Source organism: Mchenga conophoros, linkage group LG23 (genome assembly GCF_057382185.1).
Source record: "Mchenga conophoros isolate Kocher_MC1m ecotype Shallow Benthic linkage group LG23, M_conophoros_male_GT1.1, whole genome shotgun sequence".
Taxonomy (NCBI): Eukaryota; Metazoa; Chordata; class Actinopteri; order Cichliformes; family Cichlidae; genus Mchenga; species Mchenga conophoros.
Window position 1 is genome coordinate 34,319,425 of NC_140547.1, and position 24,201 is coordinate 34,343,625.

A 24,201-nucleotide genomic window follows, 5' to 3' on the forward strand; every position below is an offset into this window, starting at 1 on the left:
TGTCACAGAGCTCACATCATCTCAAAGACATTTCTTCAACATGTCAGTGAGTTCATTGTACTCAAACCAATAGAGCTCCTTCTGTGTGCGGTGGACTGGGACATTCACATTATGGGTGTGCAGACGACACATTTGAAATGATTGAAACTAGTGACTGCGATTAGCGGTTACCTTAAAAGAGTGCAGACTCGAGGTCGTGTAGCTTAGCTTCCTTTGCATTTTTGGACTGTTAGGATGCAGCTTTGGTTTAGTGTTCCTGCACTGATGTGAGGTTGGTGGGTGCAGGCCGCTTGTAGGATCTACATTTCGATTTGTATCAGAGGCTGAATCTCTTTCATGCAGAGCGCACTCTGCAGTCTGTGTTCCAACATGTGCGTAGCTTATTCCAGTGTTTCAGAGTGCAAGAGTATGCCGTTTTCATGCTACAAATCAGTTTTGATGAAAATGCATTGTGGCAAACTCTAACATAGCAGTTTTCCGTACTTAGACTTGTAGCCGCTTGCCTCCCCCGCAGAGCACGGCTCTTTGGAGGCGTCTGCTATATAAATGTAGGCTGGGGAGTGCAGTACATCACACAGATAGCTCAAAAGGGTGTACTCGTATTCTTTGGCATGCTTAAAATTTTCAAGTTGGTCATACTTAAACTTTTGCTCAGAACTGGTACTCCAGTTTGGGCCACTGGTTTGTCGCAGCTATGCCATTTTGGAGTGGTCACAAACTCACTGTCCCACAGTAACAAAATTTAGTCCCATCGTAACAACATTGTAACAAACAAAATGTCAAACACTTCCATAATTCAGCATGTTATCTTTTACACCTTTATTTGGGCTCCCAATACACAAATCAAGGATATGTTCATCAATACAGAGTCTGCTTTAGATCTCATGATACATTGAATGGAAGGAGGTCTGGACTGATGCAATAAACCAATAACAGTTTAATTCTGAACTACAGTCCTATATACACAATCTTATTTTAGAGATCTGTATTTTCTTGTAGTTAATAACATTTATCATACTGAATAGTAATTGACAAGGTACAATCACACGGCCTTTTTTTTTTTGCGCTTTCAGCCGCTATATCTTAAATGCACTTTCACAGCAGATGTAAAGTAAACTTCATTTTAGCTCTATAGTGAATCTGCACAAAACTTCAGGCACGGCCCGATAGGCAAATGGAGTTCCCCTCACATTTTTATTTGTTCGGAACTGTTGATGCGCTCTTTTAAATATATGCAGACCGTGTTTCCTAAGAGAGACGCCAAAGTTTTGCTTTTGTTTTCGTCAGCAAACCGACGAGGTGATACATCTCCACAGATACAGGTAATAAACCCAAACAGAGGAAGATTCGTTCTTTTATCAAAAATTCAAGACCTGAGATTTTTAGTGAAACAAAATGTCTTAACATACAAAAACGGAAGAAAAAACAAACAAACAAAAAAACATGAACTGTAAACTGTCACAATGGTTGCGTTGCGTCTTCCCTTTTGTGACTAAAAACATCCGTGTTAAAAATAGATGTCAGCTCAAGTTAAGAGAACATTTAAAAACCTCTTTTTTCAGCCGCATTTCAAAAACATCCAATTTTTGAGTGTGCGCTGCAAGCTAGTAGTACACAGCTCTATGACATTTGACAGTTTGACAAGAATCATCAATGATCAGTGTGTAGACACGACTGAGGGTGATGCAGAATTCAGATAACTTAAGACAAATAAAATCATTTTTAAAATTTTAATAAACATGGTAATACCTTATTGTAGACAACACTGGGGACTCTCTGGGTTACAAGTTCATCCCTTGGGCACTTAGTAAAGAGTCCAGCATGTCAAAAGTGTCTTTGTAGTCAGTGTGCTGCCCGTTAGATGTCAGCATGCCGTTGGTTCCGTCATGGCCGTGGTGCTCCATCATCCTCTGGTTGCTGTCTGAGTAGTGAGACGAGCTCAGGCTTCCTTTGGAGGTCCTGCTGCTCTTAGACGAGTGGTGGTGGTGGTGGTGGTGGTGATGGTGGTGATTGTGGCTGCCGGCATCAGGGTGGGGTCTCTTACGAGACGAGCCAGAGGAGCTGCCCTCGATGCAGTGGTTGCCGGGAGTACGGGCAGATAAGGAAGAGTTGTCTATTGCCCCTCTGTTGTTTGCACTGAGGGAGTACGAGTGCGAGTGGCTGTGTTTCGAGTGGCGGTGGCTGCTGTGCTCTCTGTGTTTGTCTTTGCCTGGCAGAGCCCCACCCTGCTCCGAGCTGCCGTGGCGCTCCGATGAAACTTTGATCCGCATTTTGAGCTCCTCGCTAGTGGCCGAGCCGTTTTCTGCGTATGAGGCTGCGAGGCGAGGTTTTTTAGAGCTGGGCTTTTCTTTCCTGTCACCCGGCTGGCTGGCCTGCTGCGGCTGAGAACGTTTCTTGTGGTGGTGAGAGGACAACGGCGGAGGAGTGTAGACATCTGTGCTTGGCTCCTCCTTAACGCCGTTCTGCAAGGCCAGCTCGGCCGCGTGTTTCTCTCTGTACTTTTCCAGAGTCAAGACTTTCTGTGGCCGCGAAAAAGCGGCGGTGTTCACAGCGAGCTCGCTGCTAGTCCCGCCTGCAGCTTTGTGTTTGGGCTTCACCAGGGTGAAGTCTGAGTGGGCGGGCTGGGAGAACTGGTCGTACCCGCAAGCCTTTGATTGGTCGTTTAGTGGCTGGTATGAGGCGAACGGGGTTGTGATGGTATTTAGGTTGGGCATATCTGTAGAGTCTGATGCTGAGGGGAAAAAGGAGTTGGTGACACCAGGAAGGCTTTCTAAGGATGTTCCCTGGAAGGCAGTGTCCCCAGTTGAACCATCTGTCTTTGGCTTCTTAGCAGCTTGAATCGCCTGCAGACAGAAAAGGCAAACTCAGCATGACATACGAACAATACAAATCTCCACAGTACCAGCTGTGCCCTATGTTCTGGGCTGTCTGATGTTTTTCACCTACCCTCCAGTTTCGTATCCTCTTCAGCTTGCTGGGTGTCTTCTCCAGGATTTGAAGAAACTCATGGGTGAGCTCTGAAAACAAACAAGGCAGCCTCAGCTCTACCAGCTCTCTAACAAGGGCTCAATTGTAACACACAAGGTGGACAAATCCACTGAGCGGGACTCGCTATAATTATCAAAACAAAACCATCAGCTGGCTCTACAGAGCTCTTGCAGATGGACTCCAGGACCCAGAGAAGGAAGACGACCAGTGTCACCATTTGCAGTGAAAGACTGTATAACTGCAGTTTGAACATACGACACTAGATGCACCGAATAAGCAGATGAACTATTCTAAGGACAGCAGTAACGTGGCCATTCAGATCAGAGCTCGCTGTTTAGAAGAAACGTTTAAAGTACGAGTAAGACGATGGTCCAGTGTCAACTCTGTTCTAGACGAGGGATAAGGAAGGAAACAGGTAACGTTGCTAAAATTTAAAGTCGGAGCCTTCAGACTATGAAGAACTAGGGCAACACATTTTCAGATTAAAGGTGAATTACAGGTGTGTGCGACTACTAGACAAAAACAGTCACTATTCTCAATCCTGGGTACCAGATGTACTTGTCATTTAATCTAAATGTTAATAATTAAACATTTTAATTGATACCCAGTGCTGGTGTTGTGTCCTAAATGTTATGCAGCCATCTGCCACCAGATAGAGCTGCAGCTCCATAAAGCCTCAGTGTTCCCTGTGAAATAAAGTCAAACCTCATACTAGAAAGTAGTACATATGCAGGGTTTTCCTGGCTCAGAATGGACCTTTGGTTGAGGGGCGATTTTATATGTTAACAAAGCAGAAATCGCAGCACAGCCAACATTTTAATGTGTGTTTGGGGATTTTTATCAGATGACCTCTGTGCTGTAAAATCAGGACAAATAAATTACTGAAAAGCAAAGCCCGATTTGTGTTAGTCTTTGTGGGTGAGGTCACTGTTACGTACTCATGCAGCAGTCTGACAATAAAAAGAGAAAAGTGTTTATCGTGATCTGATCTACAGTCTGCACAGAAACAGATTCCTCAGTTCCTCTGATACACAAGACATGGAAATGTGCTGGTGCTAAAACTTTGTGGCCCACACAAAGCAAACACTTGTGTCACACCCAATTTAGTGTTGGCAATGCCGTAATATACTACTGCTGGAAGCTCTGGGAGAGCCTGGGCTAAAAGTGAGACCCAGCTTATTCACCATCTGTCTAAAACACAGCAGCTGTGGATGAAGAGAGACCACACTGTTGGAAGGTGAACACATTGTGTTTGAAGTTTATGTTGCTTTTTTAAACACATTTAAAGATGCTTGATCAGAAAGAAGAGTTTGTAACTTTTTTGTGCTTTATGAAATGCTGAGAAGACACTTTCCTTGTACGAACTGTGTGACTTTACTTTGCTGGGATGTGAATTTCTACAACTCAAAATATGCTCTTACCGTTAAGCAGCTGTAACGTTACTGTGCGGTCCACATACTCCCACCAGTGTTTGCCATCTGTAGACACAGGGATCTCCCATTTGGACCACTTGCAGGCCAGGTGGATGCAGACACATGCGACGACTGTGGGCCTGTACTGTAGGCAGAAGGTGGTGAGGTGCAAACTGCAGGAGACAAGAAACGCAAAAGACGACTGTCAGCTGACGGATCTGCGCACCAACTTGCATGATCTACTATATATTTTACTGTTTAACAGACAAACAGTGGTGACTGTCAGATTCAGTTATCTTCGTATCACATACACATATCCTTACCTCACAGGACTCCCCTGTCTAAAACCTATATCTGTTAGATTGTGTTCCTAAATGTCTCAAATGATTACATAAATATAGACGTACTGATTTTTATTATTTGTTTTGTGTTAATGTAAAAATGATGGAAATTACAAAACAACAGCGTTTCTTAATCTCTTAAGAAAAATAAAGAGTTTCAGTTTTGATATTTTTACACAGCGCTTATATACAGTATAAAATTAGTGACGATTCAAATGTAGCCACGCTGAGACTGAGAAACACTGATGTTGATAGCCAAGACAAGTGATTACGCTTTCAGTTTTCTACAGTTAATTTCTCCCACACCCTAACACCCAAACTACACTGCAAACTGCCCCACAAAGCCTGTGGGCAGCTTTGAAGTCATCATGTCACAGCAGTTTAATGTCACAACCAGTCTGTGGGCCACTCTTGCTTGTGCTCTTACTTGTCCTTCAGCCGGCTGCAGAGAAGCGCAAAGCCCACTGTCTGCGCTTTTCATGCCGTTTCCCCTGATGATGTTTCACACCTCTTTCGTGGTGACCTCAGCTGTCGCTCCCTTAAAAGTTCAGGCCAATAAGTAGTCCACACTGAGCTACAAGTCGTTGTTTTTGTTGGAAGAATGTGTCAAAGCTAGTTTATGTACCCCTGTGTGTACACAGCTAGCTACACACCAACAGTACTAAGTACCAACAAGCTTAACAAGTCATTCATCAAATGTCTTTGAATCACTGGAAGCTAAATGAACAATGACGTCTATATTCTTCCAAGCAGAACACACAGGCCCAACTAACAGAAGCGTTTAAATATGGGGTTGCAAAGAAATGGGTTATGTCACAGTAGCAATGTCCATCTTTTATATACAGAGTGTGTGCTTAAAAAAATAGAGGCCTATTGTTGCATTTGAAGCCCACAGACAATATAGATTTGCACTTTATTATATGTTTCAACTCTATTAGCCTTAGTCTAAAACTTTAGGAGAAAGTAAGTAAAAGATGTGTCTATTATTCATCTGTAAAACAAAAAAACTTGAATAACTAAACGTTTGCTATGTCGAGCTTCCTATGTCACAACAGTGGCTGTCTTTTTACCAGGCTAAATCACCATGGTAACATAAAACCAGGAGACTTACGTTCAGAGGTTTAGTTTGAAATCAGCTTAAATGCCCTTTGTAATATACTTTCTCCCCCAATCAACATGATTTTCACTTTGATATGTACAAACCAAAACAACATCCATGTCTCCAAAATTAGAGTATGGGACAGTTTTAATGCTTAGGTAAATCCAGTTTAAAGCGAACCCTTCATCTGATTAAGACTGAATGGAGAAGACAAGACTCACAAATATCTTGTGTGGAAAAAGATTCACGTAACGCATGAAGTGCCCCTTGTTATGTGAGCACGAACAGAGTCTGAAGGAAGAAGGGATTTAGGTTTTGTTGAGCTAGCTAATATTCCTCACAGTACTCCGTAGTGACCCTCTGGAGTCCTCTAGAACAAAAGCATTCAGTTTGCAGTATAGTTTGGCGTTTCATTGTTAGCTCCTCTGGATTTAAAAAAAGATCAAAAAGAAACATTTAAAAAGAACAGTAACCGTACTTACCAAGAAACTCTAAAAGTTTAAGAATCTTTAGTGGCAATCTATATTCAGGCTACCGTTTGAGACTTTTTTTTTTAAAGACATGTGCACTCGGTACCAAACAACTTCGAGAGGTAAACAGCAACACTACACTCCACATTGTGCATTCAACCCCTATGTGCCAACACAGAGCCCTTGTACAATACACCGCACACAGCAGCCTGGTCGGTACTTCCCCATTGGGGGTTCCCAGGATCCAAGTGCAAACAGGGCGTTGGACACAGGAAGGGGTACCCTGCAGTGCAGGAAGCTATAGTGTGCCATTACAGTGCAATAATGGGAACAGGATAACAACCTGTTGGTAGCCATATAATAGGAAGTCTGTGCCAAATCCTTGCTTGCTGTAAAACAAGAGAAAAAACTGGTTTTAGAGCAAAGCTGATAACACACAGCAGTAGTTCTTGAAAAGTAACAGGTGAGGAAAAAGGTAATACCTCGCACTAGCTGGGAACATCGCACAACATCTGTGTGCGGATGATCAACTGTTATTTCAAAACCTGCAACCAGGAAGGAAGATTGTCAGGCAGAGGTGCAAATACAGAAGCAGAACATCAGTGAGATAATGTTTTGGGGTTTTTTTTACATTTGCTCAACAGAACGGGAGGAAAAACGCTGCATCAGAATATGTGAAAAAGTGTCAGCATGCATGTGTGGTACTTTAGTCATTTTCTTCTGTGTGTAACCCCCCTCTTGGTGTTACACTGGTCTATTGTAGAAACCAGGAAAACCAAGGACAGCAGAAAGTGTGTGCAGTCTGTGCAGCGCAGCCTGTGCAGCGCAGCCTGTACTCACCCAGAGTTTGTAGCACGATTGTTTCCAGTGCTACAAGCTCTTGTGCCTGCTGCTGGAATGCCTGAAACAGATCAAGCCGTGAAGAATTAAAAACGACCCTCGACAACCACAAACAAATCCATTTTTATAAGCGCACACACAAAACAAAAATACAATCAGTGGACAGGAATGTTAATGGAGCAAGCCTGTTAGCATTATACATTAGGGATGTCACAAAACTCGAATTTCAAACTCGATACCATTTTCAATGCCATGGAAAGGTGTCGACACCATGCTGCAACAACAGGAGCAATGGCGCAGAATTCATTTCTGCTGCAGCTGTTTACATCCCCAGTTCTGCTCATCAGACCTGAAACCCATTTGATTCCTGCTCTGCTCTGGATTTCACTCATTATTTGCTCGGATTAGTTCTCCACACGCTGAACTCTACTCAGTTCAGCTACGGATCGCCTGCTAGTTCATAAAGCCAGCGACCCGTCAGTGTTTGTAATCTACTCTGCCACGGCTCAGTACTCCAGCACGACCTGCAGTCTACCAGCTGTTACTTTAATGCTAACAGATGGCTAATGTGGCTATCAGATAACTGCTAAAAGGTAAATGGCTAATGCTAACGTGTGCGCCTTCCAGGTTAACATTTATGAAAACTGTTTAATACTTTAATGCTGTTGAAATGGAAACTTTCCTGACCTCTGAAATTCCTCCTGAACTCTTCTTCAGTGTTATGAAGGTTAACTACTTCAGCTGTTAGTGAGAGGAGGAGCTGTGTGAAGTTGTGTGTCGAAGGCTGAGGCAAAAGACAGCACTGTTGGTATCGATGCTGTTGTAAAGAAGTTTCGTAATTCAGTAGGAATTTTAGTATAAATTATAACCAAGTATCATTTCTTTGTGAACTCTACTGGATATAATTGGTTTAATTTGGTGGACACACACGCTGACATACACAGACACGTTTATACAAAAACTGAAAAGGTTGATGTGTGTCCGTCTCCGTTTTGGATGGGTGGAATTTTTTCTGTATACTTGTGGCGGTCACCTTGTGCTAACAGTCAAGACTGAATTAAGCCCACCCAATCATCATTAACAATTACATTTTCTTTTAAGTAAATGGAAGTTTAAAACTTCAAAAAAGCCAATATGGAAAAACAAAAGAAAAGAAACAGCCATGCTGCAAAACATGAAAAAATTTGGATGTAACCAAATTATCTTTGTCCTTTCTTGTACAACAAACTAAGACTGAAAGACTTTTGATTAAATTAAGAAAATTCAGCATGCAACTCACGTTTAACAGTCTCTGATACTCAACATTATCTATGATGACACTCAGCGAACTGTAACAGAGGCTACTTCTGTGAAAAGCATTTGATTAAATTAAGCAAATTCAGTAATTAACTCACATCAGTCTCTGACTTCAGAGTCAGCTGTGACAACAGATACGTTTATTCTAGACATCAAACTGCAGCTGCGATTACTTTACAGACAAAAAGCTGCAGTTTGCTGCCTGCCATCGCTGCCTCCAGTCAGAGGTCAAACCTAATAAATGGTGCGATCCACACAGACTCCAGTACACATCTCATGAGTGTCGCCTGCTTTTCACCAGACAGCAGAGCTCAAAGTAATCACTTTGTTAATCAAGGCCTTTCCAGCTCATTTTCACATTAAATTATTATTATCCCGATCTACTCAGCCATGTCGACATCTGGCACTTCTGACACACAGGAGTGGGCCTTCACATGCAAAGAAAAATAATGGTTATGCATCTGCCCTCTTTTATATAAATGTGGTTGTGGGGAACAGTTGTGCCAAACCAATGAAAGACTCTAGTACAGGCATGGGCAAACTACGGCCCATCAAACGTTTTGATCCGGCCCGCCAAACTTGAAAAAAAATTAATAAATTAACCTTGTTAATGCAATTCTGATGTGATGAAGCTTCCTCGGAGTAAGCTTGTTAACGTCACCACAGATGGATCTCTGAATTTAACGGGAAAAAACGTTGGCCTGCTGAGGAGAATCCAGAATAAAGTGAAAGATGAAAACTCTGACCAGGATGTCATTTTTCTCCACTGCATCCTCCACCAGGAATCTCTATGTAAATCGGTGTTACAGCTGAATCATGTTGTGAATCCTGAGGTGAAACTTGTCAACTTCATACGCGCACGGGGACTTCAGCACCGTCAGTTCATTGCATTCTTGGAGGAAACTGATGCGGATCACCAGGACCTGCTTTATCACTCCCGTGTCCGCTGGTTGAGTTTGGGCAAAGTGTTTCAACGAGTGTGGGAGCTCAAAGAGGAGATTGGCGTGTTTTTGGAGCGGCAGGGGAAGACTGAGGAATTTCCTGAGCTGAGCAACAAGAGCTGGATGTGTGACTTTGCGTTTGCTACGGACGTATTTTCACACTTGAATGAGCTCAACGTGAAACTGCAGGGGAAGGAGCACTTTGTGCATGACATGCACACAAACGTGAAAGCCTTCAAATCCAAGCTGGCTTTATTCTCCAGGCAGATTTTGAACACGTCATTCACTCATTTTCCTACACTAGCCACGCTGAAAGAGGCCGGAGCAAAAGTAAAGAAATACAGTGAGTCACTGGATGCACTGCACGGAGAATTCTGCCGTCGGTTTTTGGATTTCGATAAAATTGACAATCACTGGCCTTTCCTCTGTCACAAGACCCTGAAACAGCTCCAGAGGAGCTTCAGCTCGAACTCATCGACCTTCAGTCCAACCCTGCCTTAAAAGAGAAGTTCAGCTCTCTGAAACTAAATGACTTCTATGCTTCACTCAATGATGCCGCGTTTCCAAATCTAAGACGAAAAGCGCAGATGATGTTGGCTTTGTTCGGCTCTACCTTCGTGTGTGAACAGACATTCAGCGTCATGAACATCAACAAAGCCAGCCACAGATCCAAGTTAACAGACCTACACCTCAGATCCATCCTGAGAATCGCCACAACAAAACTAACTCCAGACTTTGATGCGCTGCCTAAAAAAGGAGACCAACAACACTGCTCCCATTAAAATGTGTGTCTCCGTGATACGCACGTTGTTAAAATGAACAGTGTGCGCAGATCAAATATAACGCTTCACAGACTGACTTGCTGCAACTGTTTCGTTCTTGCACTGGTCGTTGTTGACTTTTGGCACCGGGGAAACAAATTGAATAAAAGGAACAGGACAAGTACATCTGCATCTCCTACCGTTTTTGAAAAAAAAAAAAAAAAAAAAAGAGTCAGGAGGAGAGTGATGTGATATCCTGAAGGATAACAGAACTTTCAGTGCTTTAAAATAAAATGTTCATTTATTTGATTTTCAGTGTTTAAAGACTCATTTCGAAGTCAGAGATTTTATTGTAATGTTCTTCTTCATTTTCATTGGAAATTAAAGCACATGTTTTCTCCATATCCCAAGATGTGTATTTTCCCCCCCAATGAGGTGATGTTTTCAAAGCATGCCATCTATCTGCTCCTGTTCCGGCCCCTTTGTCAAATGTTAGAACTCAATGTGGCCCACGAATCAAAAAGTTCGCCCACCCCTGCTCTCGTATAAACATGGTTAGAACCCGATGAAGAGAAGAAGGACGGGCAAGTTTTTTTTATACATTTAAAAAGGGTGAAAGGTCCAAAAGACAAATGTTAAGAGCCATTTTGTCTATTTAGCTGATGTCATCCTACGCTTTGGAATTAGTCACCAACCATATGTGAGCAAGGCTTTCCAGCAAACATTCACTTCACACTGGGAGTGAGATAACTTCCAGGTATGTCTCCGCCTCTCCTTTCTCTAGGAACAGCACCGTTTTTTGTGCTTGGGGCCACGTAGTATGCATTATAAAGGATAGCTAGCACTACCTTAACGGTCACATAACCCCCAAATGACCCAGGCTCACTCCTAGTAGTGGTATTGTTATTTCCAATCTCACAAGGTAATGATAGGATAATCAGACCATGGAAAAAGGTGCTCAACCTTTAAGACTGTTTCCTTTCAGCTCATGGCACAAAGTTGGTTTAGAAGATTATATACTGGCATAAACCGAGGGATCGTAAAACCTCAGAACTAGTGATCAACATGTGTTAAAGTTTTCCAGAGCTAAATAAGAGATCTGAAATAAAATAGATCAGCAGGACACATATCGAAAAGAAAAACAAATAGACCAAAAACCTCGGCTTCACGTTTCTACTAGTCGCAGCATCAGTACAATCCATATGTAACCTCTAAAAACCACACTGTAAGGTCTGTGAAACATTAACTTACAAAGTATGGAAAAACATAAGCTCCAGAGCAGTCACAGTTTACTCACGTTGCTTTTAGTGTCCAGGGGAGGATCTTGTGGGTTAATCCAGGCATGGGCTATTTTAATGACGTGCTCCAGCTTCCTGGGCTGCTCCTCAACTTTAGCTGCCAGGAACAACGTAGTCTGGGAAATTATCTATACAAGGGAGGAAAGGAAAAACACAGTTTTGCTAGTCTGCGGCAAAGGTGATCGTGATATCAGCGAACAACGCAGCGATACTTACATTTCTATTGAATTTGGTGAAGGAGTGGATCATATAAAACCTGTGCATATAAACTATAGCAGTGTTGATAATTAATTGAGAGCTGAGTGAACGGTTAAGGAAATCACATGGATGGTTCACAGGCAAATAAACAACGCCATTAGATTAGAAAGCTTAGTACTGAGTTAAGGCCTTGGAGATCGCAAAACGTGAGGCCGCGGGTTAAAACCCTGTCAACACACTCATAATTACACAAAGCCCACATTTCCAATGTGGGCTGGAATCGTGTATAGAGTGGCAAAATGTTTACAACACACATACGACTAATATCAGTATCTCTGCTTTTAGTAGACAAAAGCTAACAATAGAAACAACAGACTGACGAGCCAAACAATAGCTAAGCTAGCTAGCGGGCCTCATCACCTCCGGCGGGTCACAAACGTCCTGTGAGAGGAGTTAAAATGGCTCATCTTATCAGAGAGGCCTATGTATACAACACCGAACCATTGGACACCTGTTTACACAATCACAGGATAAAATATAACAAGCATTTCATTTCGAGCCGCACTCTATGCTAATGCTAACTACAGACAGCCCGCCTGCCGTCCGGCAAGACTCAGCGTTTCAGAAAGGATACACGTTGAGTCTCTGGCCAATTTCTTGGATTAAGTTGGCAGCCTGCTGTCGGTAAGCGAGCTCTTTGTCTGCTTCTATTCCACAGCGTCGAGACGGCGTATTTTCGAGCTGCTCCCGGGTGAAGAGCCATTTCGTAGAGGGTCCCCGGTGGACCGCCATTACGCTCCCACTGCCAAGCCCGACGGTCTAGCACCGGGAGGGAGTGGGGCAAGCGGGGCACCGGAAGGAAGAGAGAAGACGCGTAAACCGACACGAAACCGGTAATATATTCTGTGAATAGCGCCCCGACGGTCGGTGGTGCAAATCGCACGCCGTGTAGACAATGCGTTACTGGTGTTCCAACCCGATTTTGTTTACAAATAAAAAACAAACAAACCCAAAAACTAAAGCTGAATTATGTAATTACTCCAGTAGGTTGCTTTATTTAGCCCAGAAACACTAACAGCTTGTCTGTGTAGTTTCGCAGTAACCATTTAAATTAAGACTAGCGAGAACGGGAGTACGGACTCGATTTAAAAAATAAAAACGAAAATATTTATATTACCAAATATTACCCACTACAGGTCACAACTGTACTTTGGGCATTGCTGCTATTATATGTATTATATGTATAAGTGTATATAATAATGCACGTGCCCTTTGACTGCTTTACCTTTGTGCCGATTTTTATTAAAATCAAACATAAAGTACAAAAGACTTATGAAAGCAGGCATGCGGGTTAGTTCTGTTTGTTTGTTTGTTTATTTATTAACAATTTTACTGTTATGGATGTTTACACATCCAAAAAATGATCACTGTGCATTAAAGTAGTTAGCACATGTTGATGATGTCATCAAGCTGCGCCTGTTTTGGTGAAAGCATGGCAGCAGCTAAAACCATTATCATCTGCAAATTATGGCATGCGACAGTCATAGCAAAGAGATGAAGCACTTTTGAAATATGGGGAAAGCCAAAAACTACGCTTCCTCCATTTCCGTAACATTGATTCATTAATGTTGAATTCTCTCGCAACTGTTCTATTCCCATGTTGTTGCAGTATATTAATAACTAACCTCGTATTGTGGATGAGTAATAATCAGTTGTTCTCCTGACTGAAGTTTGGCCCGTGTATAGCATCCTGCTATGCGATTGCATTTGTCCCTGACCACCAGAATCCCTCACGTTAACTTTTAATGAGTGGAAAAAAAGTTGGCGTTCATCCTCCAGCTTCACTATGCTAATGTTATGCTAACATAGCTGTGTCGCTAGCAATCACATAGCACATCATTATATACCAGATAATCCAACTTCAGTGTTGCCCTATCATATATGTATGTGCTCTTAATCTGAAAGGTATAAATACGGAAGTGTGTGTTCAATAAATGTTGGCGCAGAGGAAGGCGTGTGCCTCTGATGTAAAACTCTAACAAGGTGTATGTGGTTTATTCCTCCATGAGATGTGCGAGTTACCACGGTATTTCTGCCCTAGAAAATGGAACATCCAACAGGTTATGGGCCCAGAAGGGATGTGGGAAGCCGGTGGAACAGTCTGTGCTTCGACGGAGATGAGAGAAACTACGAATTGTGGGAAACAAAGTTCCTGGGATACATGCGACTACTTGGGCTAAAGGCCGCCATTTTGGACGAGCCCGGCGAGTCGGAGGAAGAAGACAAGGACTTGGGCTACGTTCACACTGCAGGCGAAAGCGCATCAAATCAGATTTTTTTGACCCTATGCGACCCATATCCGATCATGGTGTGACAGTGTGAACGGCACAAATCCGATATTTTCAAATCCGATCTGGGTCACTTTCGTATGTTGTACTGAATCCGATCAGTACCACATACTGAATCCGATCCGATGTCTCAGAAAGCGACTGCTGTGTGAACGGTCAAGCCGCATTAAATCCGTCTTTTACGTCACTGATACAAGACAGACGCCAATTATCAGCGCCAGAGAAGACATCGCGAACGCTTCCTGGCCATCCGGTGAAACTGCTGGGAAGACAACGTTGGAGAAAAGTTAACATTTTATTTGTACTGCATAACCTGCAGATTCTGACAGAAATCTGCAACTATCCTTTGAAGCACCGCTCCTCTAAAACAGCAATGAGGATAATTATTAGGTTATCTACATTATTATGTAAATAACAAAATAACTTAAAGCAAAAATCGGGAAACATGAAGTCCGAAGTCTTTATATTAAGGCCATCAGTCAAACAATATAGTTTGTTCTGGGTCTAAACAGAGCGCGTTGTGTATGACGTCTTCTTTTGCGCATGCGGGCCGCTTTGAGCGTTCACACTAGAGAGCGTTTGCTGTCGCATTTTATTTGTAGTGTGAACGAGCAGACAAAAAAATCGGATTTGATCAAAAAAATCGGAATTGAGCATTAAGACCTGCAGTGTGAACGTAGCCTTGGATGAAAAGAATGAAGTAGCTTATGCAGAGCTAATCCAAGTATTGGATGATAGAAGTCTTTCACTCATGATGAGAGATGCCAGGGATGACGGACGGAAAGCGTTGGGAATTCTGAGAGAGCACTACGCCGGTAAGGGGAAACAACGTGTGATTAGCCTGTATACGGAGCTAACGTCGCTACAGAAAACGCCCAGCGAGAGCGTCACAGACTATATGATAAGGGCTGAGACTGCCATTACAGCTCTGAGGAATGCAGAAGAGACATTAAGTGATGGACTGCTTATTGCAATGGTGTTAAAAGGGTTGCCTGAATCTTTCAAGCCGTTTGCCATACATGTAACCCACAGTGACAAAGCAATGACATTTAGTGAATTCAAAGCTAAATTAAGAAGCTACGAGAGCACCGAAAAGGCCACATGTTCTGAAGACAATGTGATGAAGGCAAATAACTGGAAGAAAGAGAGAGACAATGCAGAAATCATATGTTACAACTGTGAAAAAAAGGGTCATATAGCACGTGAGTGTTACACAAAGGCCGAAAGGAAAGAACAAAAAGAGAAGCAGTGGTGCGGTTACTGCAAAAGCTCAACGCATAAGGACAGCGACTGTCGCCGACGAAAGAAGATTACTGCTAAACACGTAACCGATGCAGAAGATCATAGTTTCGCGTTCAAAGCTAAAGACTGTGGAAATCAAGGGCTGAAACAGAGAGGCCTAATGGTTGATACAGGGGCCACTTCTCACATTATTACGGACATTCAGAGATTCAAAAGTTTTGATGAGACATTCGCACCTGGAAGACACTTCATGGAGTTAGCTGACGGGACGAGGACGAGTGGGGTCGCACTGAAGAGGGGAGATGTGGAGGTCTATCTACAAGACAGCGAGGGACGAAAGGTGAAGGCGACACTGGAGGGAGCCCTTTACATTCCCTCTTACCTGCAAGATATCTTCTTGGTCCAGGCGGCGACGGCTAAAGGAGCCTCAGTAACCTTCAAGAAGGGCTGCAACCAGCTTATCCATAAGAACGGGACAAGGTTTAAGATAAGTGAATATGAACGCCTATACTATTTGAACAGTGTTACATCTGATCATTATGTTGACAACGACGAATGCAATGGCTGTCATGATGTAGAAACTTGGCACAAAATCCTCGGCCACTGTAACTATGAAGACTTGGTTAAACTAGAGAACATTACCGAGGGTATGAAAATAAAAAGGTAAAGCTAAACATTACCAAGATTGTGAAGTGTGTATAAAAGGGAAATTTATCCAAACCAGGAATAGAGAGCCTGACGAAAGAGCAGAAGAAGCATTAGAGCTAGTGCACACTGACTTAGCTGGACCGATAGAACCAGAAGCTAAAGACGGGTTCAGGTAAACGTTAGCATTTACTGATGATTACTCAGGCACAATGTTTGTGTACTTTTTAAAGGCTAAAAGTGACACCGTAAAAGCAACTGAAAGATTCTTGGCAGACGTCGCCCCTTATGGGCAAGTAAAGAGAATCAGGTCAGACAATGGAACTGAATTTACATCTAAAGAGTTTCAGACATTGTTAAATAAAAACACGATAAAGCATGAGACATCAGCGCCGTATTCACCTCATCAGAATGGGACTGCTGAGAGACAATGGCGAACACTTTTTGAAATGGCACGGTGTATGTTGATCGAAAGTAACCTGCCAAAGAGATTATGGACTTATGCTGTTATGACTGCCGCAGTAATTCGTAATAGGTGTTACAACAGACGCACAAAGCAAACCCCTTATTACATGCTGACAGGAAAGAAGCCAGACATGTCGAGGATGGGGATTTTTGGATCAGTTTGCTACGGTTACGGACACAACAAAAAGAAGTCAGATGCGAGATGTGACGAAGGAGTTTTTGTGGGTTACGATAAAAACAGTCCGTCATATCTAGTCTACTACCCTAAAACAGGACGAGTTCTTAAACATAGGTTGGTTAAGTTCCTCACTAAAGGTGTAGTTGAGCACCAAACCCAGACCACTCAGGATGATGACGATGGAGATGATGATTTGACTCCAGGGGACATCTTGAAGTACCCCGCTAGAATGGACAAAACAGGGAATGACCAGAGATCAAATGAAAGTATGATCCTGGAACCTGAAAGTGACATTCAGGACAATGTCATAAATGACACACAAAACTCAGACAAACAGAGTGACAGAACAGAGTCTGAACGATATCCTAAACGAAACAGGAGAAGGCCAGATTACCTGAAAGACTATGTCCAAACTGCAGAAGACGACCAAACATCGCTGACTGTAGATTACTGTTACAGGGTGATGTATAACATACCAAAGACATTTGAAGAAGCTATGCAGTCATCGAACTCTAAGTGTTGGTCAGATGCTATGGAAGATGAAATGAGATCCTTGAAAGACAATAATACGTTTACTCTAACCACACTGCCAGAAGGTAAAAATGCAGTGGGAGGGAGATGGGTGTATGTGATAAAAGAGAACCCGAATCGGACTAAAACATTTAAAGCAAGATATGTTGCTAAAGGCTATAGCCAAGTTCAAGGCATTGATTACAAAGAAACCTTTTCGCCGACTGCAGATATGACATCAGTGCGTACTCTGATGCAATTAGCAGTACGGTACAACTTTAAACTCCATCAAATGGACGTGAAGACTGCTTATTTGCACGCCCCAATCGATTTTGAGGTGTATATGCAGCAACCAGAAGGTTTTGAAGTAAAATCAGACACAGGTGAAAAACTGGTCTGCAAACTAAACAAATCACTATATGGTTTGAAACAATCTGGCAGGAACTGGAATAAGATGTTACATGACCATTTATGTGAAAAAGGTTACAAACAAAATCCTGTAGACCATTGTGTATATTCCAGACAGACAGCGAGTGAGACAGTGATTCTTATCATCTGGGTTGATGATGTAATCATAGCTGCCAACAGTGAAGATGCTATCAGAAACGTGAAACAAATGTTGAATGAGAAATTTAAAATGAAGGATCTTGGTGAGCTCAAACATTTCTGGGTATTGACTGTATACAAGAGAACCATGAGATAAGACTAAACCAGACACAGTACGTCACAAAAATCCTGGAAAGGTTCAAAATGTCTGACTGTAAGCCACGTTCTACTCCTTGTGAACTCAAAAATGACTTTGATGCACATGGTGAATCAGCTGATTCAGGAAAATATAGAGAATTAGTGGGCAGTTTGATTTACCTAATGACATGTACAAGACCAGATTTGAGTTGGATAGTGAGCAAACTGTCACAATCCCTATCTGAGCCAAAAGAGCATCATTGAACAGCAGCAAAACATGTATTACGTTACCTTAAGGGGACACTAAACAAAGAGCTGTGCTATAAAAGGACAGAAGGAAACCTAAATCTTATAGCATACAGCGATGCAGATTGGGCCACAGATTTGAGTGACAGGAGAAGTACAACGGGTTATTGTTTTGTACTATCCAAAAATGGGCCAGTGATCTGCTGGAAAACCAGGAAGCAAGCTACAGTAGCTTTGTCAACGTGCGAGGCAGAGTACATGGCGATGGCCGCCACAGTACAAGAAAGCTTATACCTCTCACAGCTACTTAATGGCATGGACATTAAAAGGCAATATTCACCAGTTACCATTCTTGCAGACAATCAAGGTGCAATTGCATTGTCCAAAAATCCTATAAACCGTCAAAGATGTAAACACATCGACGTCAAGTATCATTTTATTAGGTCTGCTATAACTGAGAAGGAAGTACAAGTTAAATATTGTGCAACAGAAGACATGGTAGCAGACATCATGACTAAGTCTGTAAGTAAAGTGGAAATAGATAAATTTACGCATATTTTGTTTGGAACATAAATGTTGATATGTGAATATCATGTAAATATGTATATCATGTAAATGTGTAATGTACAGTGTTAAGAGCAAGTGGGGGTGTTGCCCTATCATATACAGGGAGTGCAGAATTATTAGGCAAATGAGTATTTTGTCCACTTCATCCTCTTCATGCGTGTTGTCTTACTCCAAGCTGTATAGGCTCGAAAGCCTACTACCAATTAAGCATATTAGGTGATGTGCATCTCTGTAATGAGAAGGGGTGTGGTCTAATGACATCAACACCTTATATCAGGTGTGCATAATTATTAGGCAACGTCCTTTCCTTTGGCAAAATGGGTCAAAAGAAGGACTTGACAGGCTCAGAAAAGTCAAAAATAGTGAGATATCTTGCAGAGGGATGCAGCAGTCTCAAAATTGCAAAGCTTCTGAAGCGTGATCATCGAACAATCAAGCGTTTCATTCAAAATAGTCAACAGGGTCGCAAGAAGCGTGTGGAAAAACCAAGGCGCAAAATAACAGCCCATGAACTGAGAAAAGTCAAGCGTGCAGCTGCCAAGATGCCACTTGCCACCAGTTTGGCCATATTTCAGAGCTGCAACATCACTGGAGTGCCCAAAAGCACAAGGTGTGCAATACTCAGAGACATGGCCAAGGTAAGAAAGGCTGAAAGACGACCACCACTGAACAAGACACACAAGCTGAAACGTCAAGACTTGGCCAAGAAATATCTCAAGACTGGTTTTTCTAAGGTTTTATGGACTGATGAAATGAGAGTGAGTCTTGATGGGCCAGATGGATGGGCCCGTGGCTGGATTGGTAAAGGGCAGAGAGCTCCAGTCCGACTCAGACACCAGCAAGGTGGAGGTGGAGTACTGGTTTGGGCTGGTATCATCAAAGATGAGCTTGTGGGGCCTTTTCGGGTTGAGGATGGAGTCAAGCTCAACTCCCAGTCCTACTGCCAGTTTCTGGAAGACACCTTCTTCAAGCAGTGGTACAGGAAGAAGTCTGCATCCTTCAAGAAAAACATGATTTTCATGCAGGACAATGCTCCATCACACGCGTCCAAGTACTCCACAGCGTGGCTGGAAAGAAAGGGTATAAAAGAAGAAAAACTAATGACATGGCCACCTTGTTCACCTGATCTGAACCCCATTGAGAACCTGTGGTCCATCATCAAATGTGAGATTTACAAGGAGGGAAAACAGTACACCTCTCTGAACAGTGTCTGGGAGGCTGTGGTTGCTGCTGCACGCAATGTTGATGGTGAACAGATCAAAACACTGACAGAATCCATGGATGGCAGGCTTTTGAGTGTCCTTGCAAAGAAAGGTGGCTATATTGGTCGCTGATTTGTTTTTGTTTTGTTTTTGAATGTCAGAAATGTATATTTGTGAATGTGGGGATGTTATATTGGTTTCACTGGTAAAAATAAATAATTGAAATGGGTATATATTTGTTTTTTGTTAAGTTCCCTAATAATTATGCACAGTAATAGTCACCTGCACACACAGATATCCCCCTAAAATAGCTAAAACTAAAAACAAACTAAAAACTACTTCCAAAAACATTCAGCTTTGATATTAATGAGTTTTTTGGGTTCATTGAGAACATGGTTGTTGTTCAATAATAAAATTATTCCTCAAAAATACAACTTGCCTAATAATTCTGCACTCCCTGTACAAAGACCCGAAAGAAAAGCCTAGAAAAGAACAAGCAGGATTAAAAGAAATGGAGCAAAGATGCGAGCAACTCGAGAAGCAAAATGCAGAAACAAACGATCAGTTGAGAACCCTTATCCTGGAGAAAAAAGCGCTCATGGAAAAATACCTGGAAACGAAGAAAAGAGGCTTCTGCTGGTTATTCAGATGATTTAGCCTCGTCCTCCTCCACCTGTGATCCATCTTAATTTTCACCTCTCCTGTCCTCCCTCTCCCTTTCTCTCCTAACACATATTCCCTACCTTCTTAATCTTTTTTTCACCCTCACCCCCCAACCAGTCCCAGCAGTTGACTGCCCCCTCCTGAGCCTGGTTCTGCTGGAGGCTTCTGTCCGTTAAAAGGCAGTTTTTCCTCCCCACTGTCGCCTAGTGCTTGCTCAGAGGGGATTGTTGGGGTTTTCTCCCCCCCCCCCCCTTCATTTACTTGTTTTAATTTTTTCTTTACTTTTTTCAACTTATGTAACAAAATAATAAACCAATTGAATTTATCCTTTGAGTATTTTTCATCTAATCTTTACAGAATTAAGCTCTGTCTTTTATTTGCTTGTTAAAACTCCATAAATGGTGAAGTAAAAACCCTGGGATATGGTTTTAAACATTGAAATAGACTAACCAACTAGTCTAAAACTAAGAAACACTTAAATATTATGTTAAATTGAAAACAGTTAAAAAGAAATATCCCTGTTCAAAAATGTCATGTGATAATCTCATTGGTTTATGGAGTGATGATGACATCATCACTCCTGGAGGGAAAAAGGCGCACAAAAGTGGCAGGCAGACGAAGAAAAAACAGCATAATGATACTTTTACGTTTTGAAATCTACAAAGGTTTGCACTGTGAGAATCAACTTGTGAGAACTGTGACTAATCTTCATGTGTGTGTGTAAAAAAAATAAATGAATAAAGTGAATAAAGTGTATAAAGTGTGTGGCGAGGGGCTAGTTATTCTGAGAAACCCTACTGCAATAAATGAGGGACCACTGTATATACTTTCTCTTTGAGTCTCCAGGTGAAGGCACAGCCATGAAGTCATCCACTAGACAGTCCCAGATGGCCGTCGCTACCTGGGGGATGATCTGGCTCACCGTGGACACACCGACTCTGTAACTGAACGCGATGGTCCTGAAGGAGTCCCTGGTGGCAAGGAACCTGGACAAAATTGTTCAAAATTAGTATTATGTGTACTGCAGTTACAAAATACATTATTCAACCTCCAAAATACTTTTGTGATGTCAGATTTAAATTACAAAACATAACTCTTACATAAAACATTTTGTAATTATAAGGATAATTACATAATATATATTAGATTTAATATAAAACAGTCAGTTGTGTTTTGTTTTAACTTTACCATATCATAATTTGATTGGTAGCAACTTTTACCACTACAGTGAGCCAATCACTCATAATTCCTAAACATGTCAATCAGGTAGCAATGAAGTAAGACATTAATAGAAATAAAGAGTTGTACGTAGCCTTTTCCTTGCATAAATCATTGCTAATATTTTTGAAAAATTAACCTGTGATAAGACAGCATATCAAGATAGAATATGCTGGATAGAACCATATAAGTAAAGATGAACCAAACTGTTCACAGTTTTATCTGACTCTCAGTTTTAAGAAAGGCTGGTGACCCCTGTTATAGAGTCTGACAGCTGCAGGGATTATATACAAATATTCAACTATACCAGAATTAAACCAGGTCTAAATAAAAAGGAGTGAGTATCACTACAAAGATTAACCCACAGTGGTCCTCATACCACAGTTTGATATCAGCAAACACCGAGAGCATACACTGATACGACACCACAGCCATGCTATCAATGCAAACACTGATAACAGCATAAATCGAATTAAATCAGGTCTTGATGAGAGCTTCTGAGTATCACTAGAAATATTATAAACAGTCGTCTCCATACCACAGTTTGCTATCAGTAAACACCGACAGCATTCACTGTTAGCATAGCACATCCATGTTAGCAGTGTATAAACGATAGTTTAGCATACATTAGCACAGGTATCAATAAAGGACTACCGTATTAAACACTTTTACTAACCGCAGGCAGATGGATAGGCGACAGGGATTGAGCGCCTGTAGTTGGTGTCTAAGCGGGCGATGCTTGAACCAATGCGGGACAGCAGGTCCTCAAACTGGGCGAGGGAAAGACGGTGGTACCGCTGAAAGCGGCCGTCATCCAGGCGCAGCTCCTGGACCAAATGGTGAAACTCACCAAACTGCTCACGCTTCTGGAGGACCTGATGGACCCACCGAGGTACGGCGAGGGCGGCTTAACAAATGACAGCATTTGGCATCCTTTTAAAACACACATACCTAGTAAAGATATAAACCTCACTGTGGCACATATATAGTCATTTTAATATTTCGAATCAAAAACAGTTCTTATTTAATTCAGTGACAGCAACGGGGACAAAGCTATTTTTATAACGCTTTGTCCTGCATCTCGGGAAATAGAAACCTCCGAAGAAGCTGAAATTCACCCCTTAGACGATGGGAACCATTTTTAAGGATTGATAAAGCCATCCTCTGTACCTGCTTAGAGTACAGGGAGGCTAAACAAGACTGTGGCTCACCTATCAGACGACTGGACCATCTCACTATCTGATTTAGAGAGTTTTTCTCTGTGACAGAGGTCTGACCAAACCATGCCACCAAACAAAAGGATAAAACAGACTCAATAAAAGAACGATAAAACAAAGTTAAAATTTTTTGGTCAGTGTGGAAATGAGCAAGTGTCCTAAGGCAATAAAGGTGCTGGTGACCCTTTTTACAAACTGATTTTCAATTTTGATCAAAGTTCAGTTTTTCATTGGTTATGGTCCCAAGATATTTATATGATTGTACTTGCTCTATTTTCTGACCTTTAATTAAAGTGACTACGTCCCCATTTTGTTGTTTCCTAAAATCAATCACCATATCTTTTGTTTTAGATATGTTCAGCTGGAGATAAGACTCCTCACACCACTGAACAAAGTCAACAATGACTGGACGTGGTTAGTTTCACCCTCTTTCAGTAAGCTGACAGTAACAGAGTCATCTGCATATTTAATAATGACCCTGTTTTCATGTCTGCTCTGACACATATTTGTATAGAGAATGAATAATAAGGGCGACAAGACGCACCCTTAAGGAGAACCTGTAGAGGAGAACACTGGGTCAGACAGAATCCCATTTATTCTCACTCTTGACCTGTCAGTTAAAAAATCAAAAATCCAGCCCACCAGGTTTTTCCTGATGTCAAACTGTTCTAAAAGTCTTTTAATTAAAATATGGGGCTGTATTGTATTAAAAGCTGAAGACAAATCAATGAAAAGAAGACTTGCAAAAGTCCCTTTACTCTCTACATTTTTAAGAATCAGATTTAGTAAAGTCAAAAGTGCGTCTTCCACTCCTCTATATATGCTATATGCAAACTGCATTGGATCCAGCTGATGTTCAGTCTCTTTCATAATCACATTTCTGATGATTTTTTCAAAGACTTTCATTACAACTGAAGTGAGGGCAACAGGCCTGAAGTCATTTAGAATTTTTGGACGACTAGATTTAGGGACAGGAACCACGACTGCTTCTTTCCAAAGAGAGGGCACATGTTGTGTTTGCAAGGATTTATTAAAAATAACCTGAAATATAGGACTGAGTTTGTCAGGACAAGATTTAATTAGGCGGCCACTAATATTATCAGGACATCACTGAGTTCAATGATAAAGTGCTGAGTATCTCTCAGTTTCTGTTTCAGTTCCAAAATATCCTCGCTAAAATCAGAAGAACTAAAACGAGCATAAAACATATTTAAAGCATTTGCAAAATCTCTGTTTGAATTAAAACCATCTAAAATGATCTGACTGCTGCTCTGGGGATTTTGAAACCCTGCTATGGTTTTCATATAAGTCCAGGCAGACCCAAAATTTTATATATCTATATATCTATATCTATATATGTATATATAGATAT

At 41.8% G+C, this 24,201-nt stretch overlaps 3 protein-coding genes across 3 annotated transcripts in view; 2 read left to right on the forward strand and 1 right to left on the reverse strand.

The window, feature by feature from the left end:
* Positions 1-804: 804 nt before the first annotated feature.
* On the reverse strand, positions 805-22,449 carry ccnt2b (cyclin T2b). The gene is made up of 11 exons (XM_085264928.1): positions 22,289-22,449; positions 21,222-21,380; positions 12,279-12,463; positions 11,663-11,744; positions 11,446-11,574; positions 7,151-7,211; positions 6,793-6,855; positions 6,654-6,699; positions 4,410-4,573; positions 2,947-3,017; positions 805-2,843 (listed from the first exon to the last, which is right to left on the reverse strand). Exons 3-11 carry the CDS (start codon positions 12,434-12,436, stop codon positions 1,782-1,784), a joined length of 1,836 nt encoding a protein of 611 aa, XP_085121054.1. The 5' UTR covers positions 12,437-12,463; positions 21,222-21,380; positions 22,289-22,449; the 3' UTR covers positions 805-1,781.
* On the forward strand, positions 9,073-10,169 carry LOC146547713 (general transcription factor II-I repeat domain-containing protein 2A-like). Its single transcript, XM_085263768.1, has 2 exons — positions 9,073-9,730; positions 9,823-10,169. Exons 1-2 carry the CDS (start codon positions 9,073-9,075, stop codon positions 10,167-10,169), a joined length of 1,005 nt encoding a protein of 334 aa, XP_085119894.1.
* Positions 22,403-24,201, forward strand: part of LOC146547714 (transmembrane protein 163a-like) — a 34,979-nt gene continuing 33,180 nt past the window's right edge. Inside the window, exon 1 of the mRNA XM_085264929.1 lies at positions 22,403-22,504. Coding sequence (XP_085121055.1) covers positions 22,449-22,504 — 56 coding nt within the window. The 5' untranslated portion in view covers positions 22,403-22,448. The remainder of the gene's footprint in view (positions 22,505-24,201) is intronic.

What these genes read in the sequence shown, in the direction of transcription:
- LOC146547713 (XM_085263768.1), top strand. Translation starts at nt 9,073, where the DNA reads ATGAAGCTTCCTCGGAGTAAGCTTGTTAACGTCACCACAGATGGATCT. An exon ending in AGCAAAAGTAAAGAAATACA is followed by an intron (nt 9,731 to 9,822) that starts GTGAGTCACTGG and finishes CTCTGTCACAAG; the next exon opens with ACCCTGAAACAGCTCCAGAG.
- ccnt2b (XM_085264928.1), bottom strand. Translation starts at nt 12,436, where the DNA reads ATGGCGGTCCACCGGGGACCCTCTACGAAATGGCTCTTCACCCGGGAG. An exon ending in CCCTGGACACTAAAAGCAAC is followed by an intron (nt 7,212 to 11,445) that starts GTGAGTAAACTG and finishes GATCTGTTTCAG; the next exon opens with GCATTCCAGCAGCAGGCACA. An exon ending in AACGTTACAGCTGCTTAACG is followed by an intron (nt 3,018 to 4,409) that starts GTAAGAGCATAT and finishes GTTTGTTTTCAG; the next exon opens with AGCTCACCCATGAGTTTCTT.